The sequence below is a fragment of the Nyctereutes procyonoides genome, unplaced genomic scaffold, assembly GCF_905146905.1.
Source record: "Nyctereutes procyonoides isolate TBG_1078 unplaced genomic scaffold, NYPRO_anot_genome, whole genome shotgun sequence".
Taxonomy (NCBI): Eukaryota; Metazoa; Chordata; class Mammalia; order Carnivora; family Canidae; genus Nyctereutes; species Nyctereutes procyonoides.
Genome location: NW_026575048.1, coordinates 34,391,350 through 34,410,297, shown reverse-complemented (window position 1 = coordinate 34,410,297; position 18,948 = coordinate 34,391,350). Strand labels below are relative to the sequence as shown.

The following is an 18,948-nucleotide window of genomic DNA, read 5'->3' as shown; positions in this document are numbered from 1 at the left end:
TGGAAGTTGTCAGGATTAGGAGGGTCTTAGAGGTGAAAATGCCTTGGGTGGAATAAGCACATGCAAAGTCCCTCCCCCCCTTTTAAAATTACACACTTCATTAATTTCTCTTGCTTCTCTAAAAGGAAGGGAACAAACCAAATCAGGGAGATTGTGACATAAAAATGACAGGGAGCCGTTGGCATTTACATTCTTATTTGTAATTTGTTTTGCTTTTTAATTTTTTTTTCTAGAAAAAAAAAAAAACACAACCAGGGGAATTTATGTGACAAACTATCAGTGTCAGGATGGCAGGGGAAAGAGAAAGGCCAGAGGTATGGGGAGCTAATAAAAAGTGGGTTCTGAATCACGTGGAACAGTCCACAGGGTCATGTCTGGGTCCTCATGAGATGACTGTTCACTTTGGCATGCGTGTTTGGTGCCCAGTCTCTTGGTCTGCCTGCTTAGATACCCATGGTCAGAGAGAGCTGGCCATACCCTGGAGATCTGCCAAAGGCAAATTTGGATTTTACAGAAAGACATAAGACTTAATTTAGCTCCTTGGCTTTGTGCTCAGGTATACTGCAGTCTTTCTTGCCTAATAGAAGAGTCTGGAATAGTGTGAGAGTCACCCTGGGACACACTTTGGTATCACAGTGAACTCCAAGGAGCCGCTCACTCAGGCACAGACATGGTCTTCACCTCCCACACAGGCCATCTGTCCAGACATCCCAGGCAGACTAGCTGAAGAAGGATGAGGGACAAGACAGTCCCTTTCTAGCCACAATTCCAGAGTGGTCTCCATTCTCCAGTCTTGCTCTGTCTATTGCCTGAAAGGAAACTGGGATCCAATCTACTTTTTAGTTCAGCACTGGACACTGATTCCAAAGAAGCTTGGCCATCTCGATCCACACTGAAGGTCTCTCAAGTTTCTCCCACTTTGTGCCCCAGATCTTGGGGCAGAGCATTCAGCCAGACCCAGAGCCATGTGTGGCAAATGGGATAGCCAGTGATGGCTGGGCAAGAAAGAGCCAGTAGCACATGGCAACACCAGAGTACATTCAAGAAGAGGAGAGGAGCATGCGGCAAGTGCTGCCCCAAGTCACAGTCTAGGGGACACGCTGAGCCTGAAGGACATGGCCAGGTCTGCTAGTCTGACAGGGTGGTTCTAACACCTCACGCAATGGGACCTCACTGGTTACTGTTCCTATGTGGAGAGTGGTGGGTTTCCTGCCTGCTGTGGCCCCTGTTCCTGCACGGAGGCCAGGTTATATCTCAGTGCCACAGTCCTGAGGAGCACCACGCTGGCCAGCCAGCCAGGCCACAGACCTCAGCCCCTCAGGGCTGACAGGGCTCTGGGTTCCACAGGAAGGGCTCAGGGAGCGGGGTCACTGTGGGGGAAGGGAGCAAGGGAAGAGGCTGCATTCTGCAGGGATACATTCAGGGAGGAGCTGCTTGGGGGAGGTATGGCCCAAAACGCTGCTGAGCCAAAAGGAATGGGGTTAAGTGTCTGAAAAAAACTGACAACAGTCTTGTCACTAGTTTAAAAAGAGTATTGTTGCTGTTGGTTGGTTTTGCTTTTTCCTTTTAAAACCACTCACATTTTAAAAGGTGAAGGGGCTAGGGAGACTTGCCCCACCCCCTCAACGCTGATCCCTTATGGGCACCATGGGGCCTCAGGCCCATGCCAGCTGCTGTTCTCCTGGCCTGGGCTGTAGCCACCCAAGCGAGGGCAGGGCGCGGAGAGCACTGGCTCTGCTTTCCCACAGCAGTTCCTTCTTCCCATAAAACCAGAACACACGTGATGGGAAGTCCAAAGACTAAAGTGCAGAGAATTCCATGGAGCGGGCAGCCCATTGCTGTGGCGCTCCAAGAAGGAATGGGGGGTAGGGATCAGGCTGGGGCTACAGCGGGGGGACAAACGCTGGCTGTTATGAAGTGAGCCTACAGGGCACGGTCCCCTTTCCCTTTGAATCTGCTGATGCTTCTTCTGTCTGGGAGTGCCCACTGTCAGCAGCTCCCCAGGGAAAGTCCAAGTTTCAAAGCTATGGCCCATGAAGGGAGAAAACTTCTATGACCATCCCTGGTTGGTAATGACTAGTGACCGCAAAGGGACAGGAAGGTGACAAGAGGGAAAACAGTGCATTATATAAAATCAGTGAATCCCAGGTTTCGAGAGTAGGGATACATGAACACCCCTACAGACAGAGTCTTTCCTGGGAAGGTTTGGTGAAATGGTCAGGATCCTACCAGTGAGGCCTGCTGGGGAGAGGAGCTCCTCTGGGTGTGAGAGGCGCTGCAGAGTGGGGAGGGGCTGCTGCAGAAGAATACCCTTGGCTGGTATTAGGGTGTGTAGGCCGGGGGCGGCTGGAATTGGTTGATGACCTCATACTCTGCTGGATAGGGCTCATTCTCCTCCATCTCTGAGAGCAGCTCCAGGGCCTGCTCCTCCTCCTCCGTGGGGTAGTGGCGCAGAAGGTTGGCTGCTGTGGCTAGGATTGAAGCTCCACCAGCTCCTGCCACCAGGTAGAAACTGACAGCAAAGGTGACATAGACCTGGGAACCGTGGTACTTCTTATGTTGCTGCTGCTGGGCCAGGATGAGTTCAGAAGCCCAGTAAGAAAAGCCGATGACGGTGGCACACTGCAGGACTGGGGGACAGAGAGATAGCACAGAAGGGGAGTAAGTAGGCACCCTGTAGCCAGGTTGCTTAAAGAACCAACTATATTCTATCTCCCCAAACCCCATTCTCAGAGAACTTGCCTGGCCCCAGACTCTGTGATAGGGAGCTCTCCTGGCCGTGAGATTCTTGGGCCAGGGCCAGGGCCAGGGCCAGATGACTGAGTCCTTCTGAGCCAGTCAGAGTCTCTCTGTCTCAAGAATTTGGAATCGAGATACCAGGCTGCTAGAAGTCACTGGGTACTTTGAAATGGATAGACCAGGTCACACAGCGTGGAGGCTGGAGTCAGTACCACCACAAGTCAAATCATCATACCAGTCCAGTCATGAGGGAGGGGAGAAGCTGCATCTAAGCACAGAAAGGTGGTGTGTGGGGAAGCAGGAAGGAGAGAATCCGATGAGACCATGTGTTCCCGGGGAGACATAGTGAACACCCTGGCTCCTTCCCTGCTCATTCTGGGCCCCCTGAGCCCAGCTGAGCTTCAACTCCAGTTCTTAGAGAGCACCAAGATTTCTTTCTTTTTTTTTTTTTTTTAAAACGTGAGCAGTTTTGTTTTTTTTAATTTTTTTTTAAATTTTATTTATGATAGTCACAGAGAGAGAGAGAGAGAGAGAGAGAGAGAGAGGCAGAGACACAGGCAGAGGGAGAAGCAGGCTCCATGCACCGGGAGCCCGACGTGGGATTCGATCCTGGGTCTCCAGGATCGCGCCCTGGGCCAAAGGCAGGTGCCAAACCGCTGCGCCACCCAGGGATCCCAGCACCAAGATTTCTTATGGAATACTAACAACATTCCCTCTCTACAGCTGGGCTGAGTGGGTTTGTGGTCCTGGCAGGCATACATGCAAACAAAAGAAGCAAGCTGCTCTCACAGTCCATTGGGCTAGAGCTGAAATGAGCATCTAGAATGTGTCTGCTCACAGCAGCCCCTTCATCCTCATCTGCAACTCCAGACAGGATGCCTTGGCCCTGTGGCCATTTCTTCCCCACAGTGAGCAGGCCCAAGCGTACCTGTGAGGATGTGGGCGAAGGCATAGCGACGGGTAATCTTCAGAGCGGGATGCTTGGGCCCAAAGACATCTAGGAGGAACGCAGAGAGACTGCACAGGATGCCCAGGAAGCAGAAGGCGGCGATGACCCGCAGAAGCAGTACTGTCTGGGGATTCATGCAGAAGTCTGTAGGGGAAGAACCAAATCTTCAGGACCCCAAGCGACACCCTGGTGCAGGAAGTCCTCCTGCTGAGAAGAGTTTGTCCCTCTCCACCACAGTACTGGGGAGCAGGGGGAGTATTAGAGGGAGCAGTCTCAGCTCCTGCTCCCAGCCAGCCTACAGAGGAGGTGAACTGCAGAAAGGCTCCCATGCGTTTGAAGTCTTTCTTCCCTTTCCAATAAAATCATTCTAAGGACTCCATTTCCTTGGACTTGCCACACTCTGCTGACCACTCGTAAAGACCCTGACAATAAGCCTGACGTGTTAACACATTCTGCTAAAGCGTGCTTTAGGCTGGCAGGAAATGCCCACTGACTTTTGAGCCAAGACAGCCACAGAGAATTAAAACTGCTAAATAAATTAGGAAAGATGGTAGACTAGACCTTCACATTGATGTTTGCTCCCTCCCTGCACCCTACGAAAACAAAAGAAAAAAAAATAAGGCATGGATCTGCACAAAGAGGAAAGGGGCAAAACAAAATTCTGGACACTGGAAATTAAAAGGAGTGAGACCTCCTCGGAATGGACTTAGCAGACTAGATAAGCCCAAGTGTAAGCCAGAAGGAGAAAAAAACCTAAGAAGCAACTAGTTTATACCACAAAAGCCTGACAGACTTGGAAACTGACAGCCCCCAATACCTCCTAGAATGAGGGTGAAGCCATCGAGGAGTACCTGCTCTACCAAAATGAGGAAGTAAATCAAGAAAAAAGGAAGATGCTCAAACAGGAGACCCGACATTCAGAGTCCCCAGGGTCGTGGATAAGGGAGGACCCCCGATGACAATTGTACACCAGACATATAGAGCCAACTTCTAAGACTTTAACACTTTCTTCTTTAAAACAACAACAACAAAAAAATCATCTAAACAACACTGTGAGTCTCGTTTTATATCTATGTAAACTACCAGAGCTCCAGAGATACAGACAGAATAAAGGCTGATCCAAAAAGAAACCATTTTAAGCTTTGATAAAAAGAAATGGGCCTTAACTTTCTCTCCTTCGTCTATTCAAGCCATGAGCAAGTTCTTTCATTTAGGTCATGGGTTGCCAACTGATTTAGGAAAATTTGGAAAGGGCTGGGAGTTCTTAGACTATAGGCTCCTTTCCAGAGTCCTGATCTCAGGCTGAGAGGCTGTAGGGTCATGGCCATCACTCTAGGGTGCATGGAAATCACAGGGGTGCTAACTGAGAGCATGTGCTCAGGCCCCAGAGATTCTGAGCTCTCGGCCTGGAGCAGGGCCTCGGAATCTGGATTTTAGCAAGCAGGCCAGGTGAATTCCCATGCAGGTGGGCCAAGCTTTCTATTCCAAGAAACACTGATTCTGGGCCTGGAGCAGGGTAGACCGTTGGAAAGTCCCAAGAACCTGGAGAGGGGACCTGAACCCCACAAAGCAGACTCAAACCAACCGACACTGACATCTCTGGGTCCTGGGCAGAGGGTCTGGCCTCCCATACTGAAGAACTAGACCAGATATCAAGAGACTCTGGGCCTGTATGACAGCATGCATTCTCTGCCTCAGGCTTAGAATTCACCAAGCAGATGTTGGCTGAGCCCACACAGGACTCCTATGCCTCGATCTGGCTGCAGGTCATCCATTAAGCTGCCCCAGAACTCTCTGTCACTCCCTTGTCAGCTAACCATCTGTTTTGGGCCCAGTCACCCAGTCTGGGAAACCATCTGCTGCCGAGAAGCTTCCTGCCAGCAACCAGGGCCAGCCTTCACTTAACCCAGCCCTACATAGCCTAAGTCAGCGTTGTGGCCTGAAAGTCTAGAAACCCACGGGCCTTACTAAAAGAAAAGCTCCTAGAGGTAGGCACTGTTTCCTCCCTGTATCTGAATACTGTTAAAAGCTCTCTGAGATAGTTCATCTTGGGCTCCACATGGGCACGTAGCAGGACGAAAGTGTTCTTCTAGTGCTTCCAAGAATAACCTAAGAGCAGCAGGGTGTAATGGCTTACATCACACTCTGTGCTAGAGTAGACAGTCTTCTGATTCCAGCAGTACTACTTAGTGTGGCCAGGCACTGAGTGGTGCTTTAACTGTGATTCTTAAAAATCAACTATATTTTAACAATTACTTTTTTTCCAAAGACTTATTATGGGGGGGGGGGGCGGAACACACACGAACGCACAAGCGTGGTGGGGAGGGACAGAAGGAGATAGAATCCCAAGGAGACTCTGCACTGAGCATGGAGCCCAATGTGGGGCCAATCTCAGGATGCTGAGATCACAAACTGAGCCAAAACCAAGAGTAGGAAGTTAACCAACTGTACCACCCAGGTGCCCCAACAATTAGTTTTAACTGAAAAAAAGAATACACCAGGACTTTAGACACTTTCTTCAGCTGCAAAGGGAGTACAGGATGTTCATTTTATTACCATCCTTAAAAATGTATGTTTATTATATATACTCCTATGTGTCCACTTTTTTTTTTAAGATTTTAATTATTTATTCATGAGAGACAGAGACAGAGAGAAAGAGAGACAGGCAGAGACACAGGCAGAGGGAGAAGCAGGCTCCATGCAGGGAGCCCAGATGTGGGACTCAATTGCAGGACTCCAGGATCACGCCCTGGGCCGAAGGCAGGTGCTAAACCGCTGAGCCACCCAGAGATCCTCTCTTATGTTTCATAATACAATTATTTCAATATTAAGGAAAACTTGCACATGATAAGAAACTTCAGAGAAGACATATCGCCCTTTCCAAATGTCCAACTGCCACTCCCAAGAGAAAAACATTGTTGGTGGTTTCTGCTGTACCCCTCCAGGAATAGCCTGTACACACAGATGGGTCAAATGTTATTTTAGTTGGGGTGTCTAGCTGGCTTAGTCAGTGGGGCATGTGACTCTTGATCTCAGGGTTGTGAGTTCAAGCCGCACGTTGGGCATGGAGCCTACTTTAAAAAAAAAAAAGTTATTTTAGTTAAGCCTCACTCCACGCTGGGGGATTCATCACACAGCTCAGATCAGGACTCAGAGGCTCCAGGAGGTTAAGTGACTTCCTCCAGGTCACACAGCACAGTGAAGCCTCCTAACCTGCATCAGGCTCCCTTGTATCATGATGCTCAGAATCACCAAGCACCAGAGTTAGCGGTTTCATTTTTCCCTGATGGAGATAATCAATCAAGTTCTAAAGAGCTGTATTTGAATGAAGGGTCAAAAGTTAATATGAATGCTGTCAGAGCCATCCTCGGAGCCAGCAGCTGCTGAGCTCACTATGGGAACAGCTGGAAGGATGAAACCTCTTCTAGGCAAGAAAGCTTTGGATCATTAAGCCATGAAAGGTACTCACACTGGGAATTACTGGACAAAACCTGCTTGGTGTGCTCTAGGCTTCTGCAGCCATTAGAGTTTGGCTCTTAGAAGCACTGGGGACACCAGAAAGGCACCAGCCTCGGCACCAAATTTTAGGTGGACCATAGACTATGTGTTACCTTGAGCAAGTCACTTAACTGCCCTCCTCTCTCATCTAGCAAATGAAAGTTCAAACACCTGCTCCCTGTACATAAGGGTATGCTGATAGTCAACTCACACCATGCCAGGAAAGAGCCCATATTAACTGCCACTAGCCTGCTCCCTCAGCACTGGGCTCTTACAGCTGGGCCACAGCTGTGTCATCCCTGGTGTCCCTTTCCTCCTTCTACCAGTACTTCGTCTGCACACATCAGCCAGTGCGGGCCAGGGAGAGAGCCCATTAAAGCCAGGCTGAGAATCTGCCCCACCAGAGTGATGATGTAGTACAGAGAAGATTTTGACCTAAAATTCAACTGGGTTTTGTTTCAACATGACTGCCTTTCTCTGCTCTAAAGCTGTGAGTAAACCCTCAGGCTTAGTGGAAAAGCCAATATAAACTTCTCTTGGAGTGATGCTTATAGACACACCAGGAGTCGGCCTCACGTCCTGGGCAGCCTCTCATCAAAGGGTCTCAGAGCACACAGAGGAGCCAGGCAGAGTTATCCCAGACATGCTCAGAACCCAGCTCAGGCTATTCTAGGGTCAAGAACTCAATGTATGTTTCTCTCTCCCCCTGCCAGCCATCAGTATGGCAGGGAAAGCACTGAATATCCACTCCCTTGAGGGGTGCTAAAGGGAAACGAAATGCCCAAATATTATATATACATATATATATATATATATATAATTTTATTTGTGGAGAAAAATGGCACATGGGGCAGAGTCCTAATTTTAAGTTCAAACAAGTGGTATGGTGTACTATACTCTGGTAAGACAGAGAACACATCCTATTCTCCAGTTGTGCTGTTTATTTTGGTAATGATCGCTGACTGTCCCCTCTAGTCACCAGAGAAGAAGGCAGCTGCTGTGTAATAGAATCCCAAGGAATTGACTTTGCCCAAGGTTACTGGTGAGTCACTGGGCTGGATTTGTTTTGAAGGCCCTGGCTTTTCCTGTCTACCTGCCCACTGTCCTCAGACTCCTAACCCAAACAGGCTGCAGGCAGGAAGGGTAAAGTGGCTTCTGGACAGTTCCCTTCTTTTTCTCTCATCTCCCCTCACTTCACCCCTCCCTGGAGTCCCTGTGAGTTAGAGACCCTTCCCTATGGCTTGAATCCTTCTCAGTGCTTATTCATCCCACCTGCGTAGCTCACTGGGACTTTCTGGCTTCCAGACAGCCTTCTGACATCAGACTCCAACAGGGTCCTCTAGTGCCTGGAGGGGCATCATCACAGCTACCATGGTCCTAGCAGAGCTGACTCTGCGGACAGGCCTGACAAGGCAGGCATCAGAAGTGCCAGCTGCATTAGTCACCACTCAGCAGGCACACTGGCCCTTCCTGGAAGGGCCTTCCACTTCCAGTGGCTTATTGTCAACTGTGATTCATTGACTTCAAAACCCAAACTTCCTCATTCTCCAAAGATGCTTCCTGAAGTTGTCAGAGCTGCCCTTTGCTGGCCGCAGATCAGAGAGAGGGATTGGGGTTCAGAAGGAACTCTTATGTGGGCCCCCCCCTGCTTGGGGCCACCAGCAGTCTGAACGTATCTCTGAACCTGGGCCCAGGGTGAGGGGCTCTGCGAGAAGCAGGCACCTCCTGGGGAGGGAAAGAATTCAGGACCAAATCTTTTGAGCCAGCCAGCATTTGCATTCTGGGGCTCTGCAAATGACAGCAGGAGGGGGAGTGGCTTTGCCTCAGGATCACCAACTTGAGCTGGAATATTGAGGCAATGAGGGATAAGCAGCAGTTTTGGCTGGGCTTGTGAGAAAATCTCCACTTCTTAGAATGGGGAAATAATAAGCCTTGGACAACTCTGACAGAAGGAAAAAGAAACCTAGAGTGCACTAAGGTGTGATGGCAAAGAGTGGGGTCCCCACCGTGCACACCAGCTGTGTGCCTCCGAGCCCATGTTACCTGACTACCCTGAGCCTGAGACCTTTGTGAAGTGGAGGTGAGGACATACCTGCCAGATAAAGATACTTAGGAGAAACCAAACCCAGACGTGGAGTGTGCTTAGCACAATGCCTGGCACTCAGGCCAGGGGCTGAGAAAACAGAAGGCACTGCTCCAAAGCCTGCCAGCCCTGCCCACCCCCCTTAACCTGCAGAGACCCAGTAGGGCCTGTTTTTCCCTCTGGTGGCATCTACTGGCATCAGATCTGTGCCCTGAAGCTCTGCTCCCTCCTGAGATAGAGAATATCCCAGGCTTCCACGTTAGGACATGGGTTAGGTCTTAAAGATCAACATAATTGCACAGGATAGCCCATATCTAAAGGCCCACTGGGTAGCAAAAAGCCAACAGGTACAAAGTAAAGGAAGAGAAGCAACCAGGGACCTCCTAATTCCTTGCCTTCTTCTGTGATACTTTGTGAGGTACAACTGTCACCTCTCCTATTTTTTTTAAAGATTTATTTATTTATTCATTTATGATAGACATAGAGAGAGAGAGAGAGTCAGAGACACAGGAGGAGGGAGAAGCAGGCTCCATGCCGGGAGCCCGATGCGGGACTTGATCCTGGGACTCCAGGATCATGCCCTGGGACAAAGGCAGGCGCTAAACCACTGAGCCACCCAGGGATCCCAGTCACCTCTCTTATTAATGCACATCCTAAGCGTGTTCCTAGCTTGCAATAGCCAAAAAGATGGCCACAGAAAATCAGGTTGAAACTATCTATTGGTTGGGGTTCCTGGGTGGCTTAGTCGGTTGAGCGTCTGACTCTCGGTTTCAGCTCAGGTCATGATCTCAGGGTGTGGGCCTGAGCCCTGTGTTAGGCTCCATGCTCAGTGTGGAGCCCGCCTGTGCCTTTCCTTTGCCCCTCACTGCCCCCATAAATAAAATCTTAAACACACACACACACACACACACATAAACACACAACTATCCATGGGTTAAAATCCCTAAACACGTAAGTACATGTAATGTAAAGGGTAAGGTAACATGCTTTATTAAAGACAAAATCTGGCTTAAAAACTTCTTGAAAAGGGTAGATATATAAATAAACAAAAGAGAACCTACATCAAGATTTTTTTTTTCAAATGCCTTTGACAAGGATGCACTCCAAAGTGGAAAACTCATGAGATCATTCTCTATGACACTGAAGTAAAACAAAGGTTAAAGAGCATATGAGAAGCATCATTTTATACTGGAGTCAACAGATGTGAGTAGCCTCAGCTATGCCCCTAACTGTGTGGCCCTGGAGAAATCGCTTCACTTCTCTGAGCCACAGCCTCCTGGACCTCTGAAATAAGAACATGGGATCAGAGTGCCTCTCGCTCCATCACACGAATTTTGTGAGCCTCCCCAGGAATGATTTGAAAGGGAGAAGCACTGTGAACTCTCTCCCAGTTTGTAGGTGACACCAAGTTTTTGAAACACTGAAACAGCAGAGGCTCGATGGCAAAGACCTGCATGCAAGAAGTGGTGGAAAGGCAGCAGCTGTGCTTCAAAGAAGCAATGTGTTAAGGGAAAAACCATCCAGAGTCCACGCAAGCTTGATGGCCTTTCTGCCACCAGCTACACGCCAGACAAAAAGCTGCACATCACAAGGCCTCCAGCATTATGTATATAACTTGGGTCTCAATGAACCAAACCAGCCAAGGCCATCATGGTGAAATCTGGAAATAAACCAGGCACTCCCATCCTATTGTCTACAAAATTATCCTCAAGCCTTAAAAACTCGAGATGCAAAACAGCAAGAGAACTCACAGAGAAAGGTAACATTAGGTTACAAGGTTAGGGTTTATCAGACTAGACCTGCAAAAGTGGTATATAATCCAAAGCACAGAAGGGAATTTGACCTTTTCACCAAATCCCTGTGACTGAATCCTTAAAGAGGTAATGTGAAGATATCTAATGCTTCTGATACGTGGGGCAGTAAACATCTGGAATGCATCATAGCCAGGGGGTGGTTCAGGAAGGAAATATGAAGACCTTCATAAATGATTCAAAAGACCTAGGGGGTGATGAATCCTGCTGTTATTAAAGGCTTTTTTGGGGTCCTCTATTTCTTTGGTAGAAGCAAGGCAAGTGCAGTCCTGCCCTCACACCATACAGCCTTTACTTTCATTACTGGACATGAGGCTGGGCAAGATGACCTATGGGACGACATCGGACAGCCTCCTACTCCCACTCCCACCCCCAGATCGGCCACCTCTGTGCCTAGTAAAGAACAGTCCCTTTCTCCTTTCCTCTGCTTACCTGGCTAGGAAGCACTATGATGAACAAAGCAACCTTAGCTCCATCAAGCCCACTTGGAAAGGTTCCAAGAACCAAATTCCAATTGTTTTACTGAGAGTGGCAACGGAACTGACTTCTGGTTATTGAAAATGCCAGACTTCCCTTTTCTCTAGCAACAACCCAATTATAGCAGAACTCCAAAATATCTTTTTTTTAATATTTTATTTATTTATTCATGAGAGACACACACGGAGAGAGAGAGGCAGAGACAAAGGCAGAGGGAGAAGCAGGCTCCATGCAGGGAGCCGAATTTGGGACTCGATTCCAGGACTCCAGGATCATGCCCTGGGCCGAAGGCAGGCACTAAACTGCCGAGCCACCCAGGGAATCTCCCAAAATATCTTTTAAAATCTAGCCACATTAAAAGTTCTCTTCCTCCCTCCATCAGGCTGCCCAAAGAAACCTTCCTATATCCCATACGCTCCTTAGGGGGACAGCTAATTGTGATGCCTAGCACCCTTATCTGTTCCCCACATACAGCGCCCTTCCTCCAGCAGTATCCTAAAATAGCAGCAGTCCATATTAGCATGGCGAGAGAAGTAGGTGCCTGGCTGAATAACATCAGAATTAATGAGGGGCCAGACCCCAAAGAGAGCCACCTGGTGGGCATGAACACCAGGCAGGAATGGGGTTGTTTCCTTCAAGCCAAGAGCCTGCCGCCGGCTATCTCTGCTCCAGCCCGCACCACATTCTGCTATCAGCCAAGGAGGTCCTATCGCTCAGAAAGAAGAGGGCCGGCGCGCAGCGCCCTCACCTTTCAGCAGGTCCGGGTGCACGTAGCCCAGCACGTCGGAGACCCCCAGCTCCTGGCGGGAACAGGTGCCACCGTGGATGTGCAGCCAGGCAGGCTCGGCGAGGGCAGTGCACAGCGCCGTGATGGACAGGGCACCCGGCAGAGCCGAGGCCAGGCTACGCTCCGGCTGCTTGGGCAGAGCGCTGCCTCCCGGGCTCCTCCGCCGGCGCCCGCCGGGCAGCCCTGCGCCTCCGGGGGCGTACATGCCCGGGGCCGCCCGCCGTCGCTCCGCGGTCGCTGCTGGTCGCCGCGGACCTCCGCAGGGCGCGCTGAGCCTGCCTGTCCCGGGGAGGAGAGCAAGGCGCTGGGTTCACAGAAGGGGAGGCCGACACAACGCTGTCAGGGCCCACACGGGAGGATAGAGGGTGGGACCTGGGGCCCAGCCCAGACAGGAGGGCTGCAGGGAGTCGGGGGGGGGGGCGGGGATGGGGTCCCTGGAGTGGGGCTGCGGAGGTTCGGAATAGGGACCCGGAGAGGGCTGCGAGCCGGCCAGGATGGGGGCAGAACGGAGTGGGGGGGCTGGTACCGGCTACTGATGCGAGAGAGACCCAGCTCCGCGATCTCGGCCAAGAGTGCCCAGGGGTCGGGGGCCAGGCTGGGCCGCGGGGATCGGGGATCCGGGACCTGGGAACAGTGCTCTGGGGTGCGACCTCTGGCCAGAAAGGACCTTCCCCCACACCGACCCCTGTTCCTCACCGGTCAGTAGGCCTCAGGGCCGGTATGGCGCCGCTCCGTTCCGTCACGGGTTCCGCAGCTGCCTGGGGCAGAGCGATCCCAGGCCCTAAACCCGCAACGCCCCGGCCGACCCGGGCCCGATCCACTTCCGGCTTCCTTCACCTCGGCCTCCGCCTCCTCCGGCTCCCCGCCCCGTCCCCCGCGCGCGTCACAGCCTGGGCGCGCCGCCTATTCCCGGCGAGGCTGTCTCACGGTACTGGCTGCCGGCGGGGTGGAGGGTGGGTTGGCAAATTGACTACAACTCCCAGAGGGCAGCACGGTCGCAGCCGCGGGCACTTCAGTTCCCAGGAAGACCCGGGCCCTCGGGCGGAAATCGGCGGAGGCTGAAGGCCGTCCGAGGCCTGAGCGGGCGTCGCGGAGCTTTGCACTGCCGGACTCGCCGTCGGCGCGGTCGCCTCTGTCCACCTCCTCCACATCCTGCTGGGGGCCGCCATGAAGGACTCGCTGGTGCTGCTAGGCCGCGTCCCGGCGCACCCGGACTCCCGGTGCTGGTTCTTGGCCTGGAACCCCACGGGAACCCTGCTGGCGTCGTGCGGTGGTGACCGTAGAGTCCGCATCTGGGGCACCGAAGGTCAGGCCCAGTCTGGCTGCACCACCCCTGCTGCCGGGGCTCAGCGTGCGCGTGTGCGCGGCTGTGGGTGCTGGGCTCGGGGAGTACGCGGCCTTTGGGACAAGCCCACCCTGAATGAGGTTACAGGCCAGGGGGCTAAGTGAGAAGCTGCCTTGAGTTAGACGTTACTCACTCTAGGAGAGACTTTGTGGGTGAAGGAGTTGGCGAGTAGAGGAAGCAAAAACGTCAGTAGGCCAGAACTGTTGAGGAAGTTATGATAGTTGCTGAGGCCGGAAAAGGAGAGAAGGGTGGTGGGAATGTAATCTGCAGAGTAATTTGTGACCCAATGTGAAGTTTAAATTTTATCCTGAGGGCATTTGGGAGCCATTGACAGTTTAAAATAAGGTAGGTGACTCCTCGGGTTGTTTTAGAAGGATGCCTGCAGGGGAGGTGGAGGAAGTAGTAGTTACAGCTTTCCGAAAGCAAGCTTTTAAATGCACCGACCAGATAATCCCCCCATTGCCCATCGGATTGATAGTGCTTCTCTACCTTCTTGTGCACCCAGCTCCAGAGCTTGGCCTGTCCTTTGCTCTTAGGTGACAGCTGGATCTGCAAATCTGTCCTTTCCGAAGGCCACCAGCGCACCGTGCGGAAGGTGGCCTGGTCTCCGTGTGGCAATTACCTGGCCTCTGCCAGTTTCGATGCTACCACTTGCATTTGGAAAAAGAACCAGGATGACTTTGAGGTAACCAGGGTGGATGGGAGCAGGATTGTTGCCTTTTTGCTCCCCAGGGCTGGTTCAGGAACCTGAGCCAACCTGGGCTAGCTGGGCTGTACCCATGCAAAGAACACCGGAGATCTTAGTTGCTTGATTCTTGTTCCTCTTCTCTTTTCACAGTGTGTAACTACTCTAGAGGGCCATGAAAATGAGGTCAAGTCAGTGGCCTGGGCCCCTTCTGGCAACCTTCTTGCCACCTGCAGCCGAGATAAGAGTGTGTGGGTCTGGGAAGGTGAGTCTAAATCCATCTCGATGGAGTTGGGAGCCAGTAAACAGCCATCCCCCTCTGTGTCCCTGACGAGGTCAGCTCGTGGGCTCCTTTCTTTTTCTTTCCCGTAGTTGATGAAGAAGATGAGTATGAATGTGTCAGCGTCCTCAACTCTCACACGCAGGATGTCAAGCATGTGGTTTGGCACCCAAGCCAGGAGGTAAGAGTGGGGTGAAGTTATCTTAGTGGGAAGGAACTTTGGTGTGGAGAGTTGTACCCAGCCTTTCTCTGCTCTTCAGCCTCAACCTGGCTTCTATGGGGATCTCTGTCTGTGATGAAAAAACGTTATTAATCCCTTTATAGAGACAGATCTCTGGGACTGTCCTAGCTGGGAGAGGCACTGGTACTATAGGCACTTCCTGAGCCCTATAGACAAGTGCTGTGTTCCCTTCCTTCCCCCAGCTGTTAGCCTCTGCCAGCTATGACGACACAGTAAAGCTCTACCGGGAGGAAGAGGATGATTGGGTATGTTGTGCCACCCTTGAAGGCCATGAATCCACTGTGTGGAGCTTGGCCTTTGACCCCAGTGGCCAGCGCTTGGCATCTTGCAGTGATGACCGTACTGTGCGTATCTGGCGCCAGTATCTACCAGACAACGAGCAAGGTGAGTGGCCAGTCCGAGACCTAAAGGAGACTCCTCTCTCATGAGGTTTACAGTGTACTAAGGGTCTAAGACCTAGAGATAAATCACAGCAAACTGGAGTAGTAAGAGAGATGTGCCACGAGAGGGCTCCCAAGCGAGTGCTGGCGGAATCAAGGATGGCTGTGTGGAAAAGGAGCCATTCCATCTGAACTTGAAAGTGTGTATAGGATTTTAACACAAGAAGATAATTCTGGGTTGAAACAGACCAGCATGAGCAAAGGCATTGAAGGTGCAAAAGCCTAGATTTATGCCAGGAATCATAATAATCATAATCAACTAAAGGGATCCCTTTAGTTGGAGCATAGAGTATAAAGGATTTGGGAGTAATAAGGTGGGTCAGGTGGCTGGGTGGGCTGGTTGGTGGCCTTAAAAGGCAGGCTAACTAGTCAGACATAGTCGGCTGCAAAGTTGTTAAGGAACAGGACCTTTCCTTAGAATTCTGCTGTAAAAATCCCTGTCTGACCACAGTATGTAAGGCAGATCAGTAAGGATGAGGACTCATGACTGAAGATGGGGGTGAGGGAGGGCAGATTAGCAGCTCCTCCCCTGAGGTCCCCCGGACACAGACCTGTCTTCGGCTCAGAGAAGTCTGTTGTACAGGGGTGGCATGCAGCGGCTCTGACCCCAGCTGGAAATGTATCTGCACTTTGTCGGGCTTCCACTCCAGGACCATTTATGACGTTGCTTGGTAAGACCTCCATCCCCACACCCACCTGTTTGGAGAGATTTTAGAGAAGACAAAACCCTGTGCTCCTACCACCTTTAGGAATGCATGGAAACAGAGAGCAGCCCCCTTCATTTCTTCAGATTAGGCAGACTGTGTACCATGCTGGCCTAGGGCTGGCCAGCCTGAGGGTCCCAGGAGCAGGGAACAGACTTACAGAACCGGGTCTGTACCTACTTTAAGATCACAGGCTGTGACGGCAGCATCAGCCTTGTGTTGGGGGGAGGGGGGGATGTCACACAGTCTCGTACATCCAAAGTTATTGTAGAAATTGGGTTCATGGTTGGGATTTTTATGGGTTGGTAACCCTGACTCTACCCTTATGGAGTCTAGAGAAGCTGTGCCATTCATAAAGGAGTGGTCAGAGGGCAATTCTGGCACTAGGAATCTATCCATAGGAAATAATCCAAACCATAAAAATAGTTGATATGCACCTAAGCTTTATATTAGCAAATGTTTGGGAATGACAAGTGACCTTAAGTATGGCAAAATTCAACAACCTGTTACTGTTTAAAGAAATGGTTAAGAATAACTTATGATAAGAGAAGCTGCTTATGCTATGTAAGAAAAGTGCAGTTCAGAATCATAGAGTTTTTTGGGTTGACTGGGGAAACTAGGTGGCAGCACTTGAAGAATTAGGGGATGGTGTTTGTGGCTATGTTAGTTAGGGAAGCTCTTCACTAATAGACTTGTGGCTGAGGCCTGAAGGTTGGGAAGAGCTGCCCAAGGACTGTAGAACTAATCTCTTCTGCCTGATTTGCCAGATTGGAGAGGGAGGAGCCACCTGCATACTCACCAATGCACATGTTCCTCCCAGGTGTCAGCTGACAGGGGCCCTGGCTACAGCTTGTGGGGATGATGCCATCCGTGTGTTTGAGGAGGATCCCAGCTCAGATCCACAGCAGCCCACCTTCTCCCTGACAGCCCACTTGCCTCAGGCCCATTCCCAGGATGTCAACTGTGTGGCCTGGAACCCCAAGGAGCAGGGGCTCCTGGCCTCCTGCAGTGATGACGGGGAGGTGGCCTTCTGGAAGTATCAGCGACCAGAAGGCATCTGAGCCACTTGACTTTGGACAGAATTATGATTCCCCAGAAAATGTCATAAGACTTTCCCAGCTCCAAGAGGACCTGGAGGAGCATCCTTGACCTTTGTTTAACCTGGCTCTCTTCCATTCAGACTTGGGTAGAAGTGCAGAGCCACAGAACCACTCACTCTTCCCCTCCTTTGACATGGGGCCCATGGTAAAGAGCTATGGAACATCAGTGTGTTGTGGTTATACCACAGATTTTGCTTTCTTGAGAGCACAGTGTTAAATTTTGCAGGGGTGGTGGTGAATATAGTATTTATAGTCACCATATCTTTATGTACAGGGGATACATCTTAAGCTTTTCAGAAATTGGAAGCTTTATAGAAATAGGTCATCTGAGTCCCAAATCCTATTTTATAAAGATATTCCCAACTTAAAAGAATTCCATGGTGAGTCCTTTTCTGAAATAGGTCCTGCCTTCCTGATTTCTGGGTAAATCCTTATATTTAAGACATTCAGTCAGTATTGAAGGAAATTTTTTTAATGTAGGCTGGTTTAGAATGTTTCTCCTTTCCCTTAGGAACTCTCATGTATCTTCTGTGCCATTATGCTGTAGTGGCAACTGGAAATGCTGAAAGATAAATGGGAAGGATAGGAACCCTAAGAGGGAGTTACTATTGGCTATAGGCCATACATTCTCAGTGGGGCTGAAAATTGGTTCTCAGGTCGGGGAGCAAAAAAAATCTTAGAGACCATAATTTGCGGCTCTCTAATGGACCACCAATATTAACATCTGTGGTCTAGGCGAATAGAAAAAAGATGTCTAGTAAGACTCATTAGGGGCATGATAATTTAAAAGGTAGAGAATCACTCCTTAATCAGTTTTTCAGTCTCTCAAGTTGTCTTCTGAAAGTCCCTTCCAAATGGGTTTTGACTTGAAGACTATCCCCAGAGCTACAGTCGTCACCTGATTTTATATACCACAGAAATCATGACCTTAGGTTTTGAAAAGACTGCTGAGGCCATGTCCAGTGCAGTGGCTCTCAGAGTGTAGTCTTGAGAGCCTGTCAGGGGACCTGAGCAGTCAGCTGTGGCAGGAATCAAAGCAGTGACACCCCATACTAGTGCTCATAGTCTTCGCTGCTTGGCCCTCACAGTAAAAACAGTGGCAACTTTGGTTAGGGTTGTCCCGCATAGAACAATTAAAAATTGTGTTAAATCTTGACTCCTGAGAACACAGCTCACCTGCCGAAGTTGGAAGCAGGATAAGGCCCTCTGCCATACACTGAATTAAGGCTGTCTTGACGAAAAGCAGATGTGTAGTACAACTGCATGCTGAACTGTCTTCATGGCCCTTTTTTTATGTGAAAAAACTGGCAAATTCTGTTACTTAGGCTTGGCTAATTGGCAGATGGTTTTTTCAGGAATAGATGGAGTGAGCCTTTTGCTTCAAGGCAAACTGGTGGTGTTACCAATGAAAAAATGCCCTCAAGCAAAAATTAGAATTTTTGAAAACTTGTATTGCCACCATGAGCTTGACATCTTCCTAACACTTAGACTCTTCTGATGAGATTGGTGGTATTAACAGATGTGATCTGTATGATATATTATTTAGAAGATCTGCCTAAATCAGTGAACCAACATTTGGAAAATGACTAATGCATATTACAAGATCATTCATGGTGAAGAGATTCAGTCAAAAGTGTAAGACCAAAAATAAATAAAATCTTAAAAAATAAAGTGGGGGGCTCCTGGGTGGCTCGGTTGGTTGTGTCAGGCTCCTTATTCAGCAAAGAGTCTGCTTCTCCCTCTCTTGTCCCTCCCCCTGGTCATGCACTCTATTTCTCAAATAAAATCTTCAAAAAGGAATAAGACAGG

At 50.1% G+C, this 18,948-nt stretch overlaps 2 protein-coding genes across 2 annotated transcripts; one reads left to right on the top strand and one right to left on the bottom strand.

The window, feature by feature from the left end:
* Positions 1-1,518: 1,518 nt before the first annotated feature.
* Positions 1,519-13,195, bottom strand: TMEM127 (transmembrane protein 127). Its single transcript, XM_055326969.1, has 4 exons — positions 13,041-13,195; positions 12,306-12,623; positions 3,668-3,832; positions 1,519-2,630 (listed from the first exon to the last, which is right to left on the bottom strand). Exons 2-4 carry the CDS (start codon positions 12,547-12,549, stop codon positions 2,323-2,325), a joined length of 717 nt encoding a protein of 238 aa, XP_055182944.1. The 5' UTR covers positions 12,550-12,623; positions 13,041-13,195; the 3' UTR covers positions 1,519-2,322.
* A 94-nt stretch (positions 13,196-13,289) lies between these two features.
* CIAO1 (cytosolic iron-sulfur assembly component 1) lies at positions 13,290-17,512 on the top strand. Its single transcript, XM_055326968.1, has 7 exons — positions 13,290-13,650; positions 14,226-14,374; positions 14,528-14,639; positions 14,747-14,835; positions 15,078-15,279; positions 15,919-16,006; positions 16,860-17,512. Exons 1-7 carry the CDS (start codon positions 13,512-13,514, stop codon positions 17,098-17,100), a joined length of 1,020 nt encoding a protein of 339 aa, XP_055182943.1. The 5' UTR covers positions 13,290-13,511; the 3' UTR covers positions 17,101-17,512.
* The last annotated feature ends 1,436 nt before the right edge of the window (positions 17,513-18,948 follow it).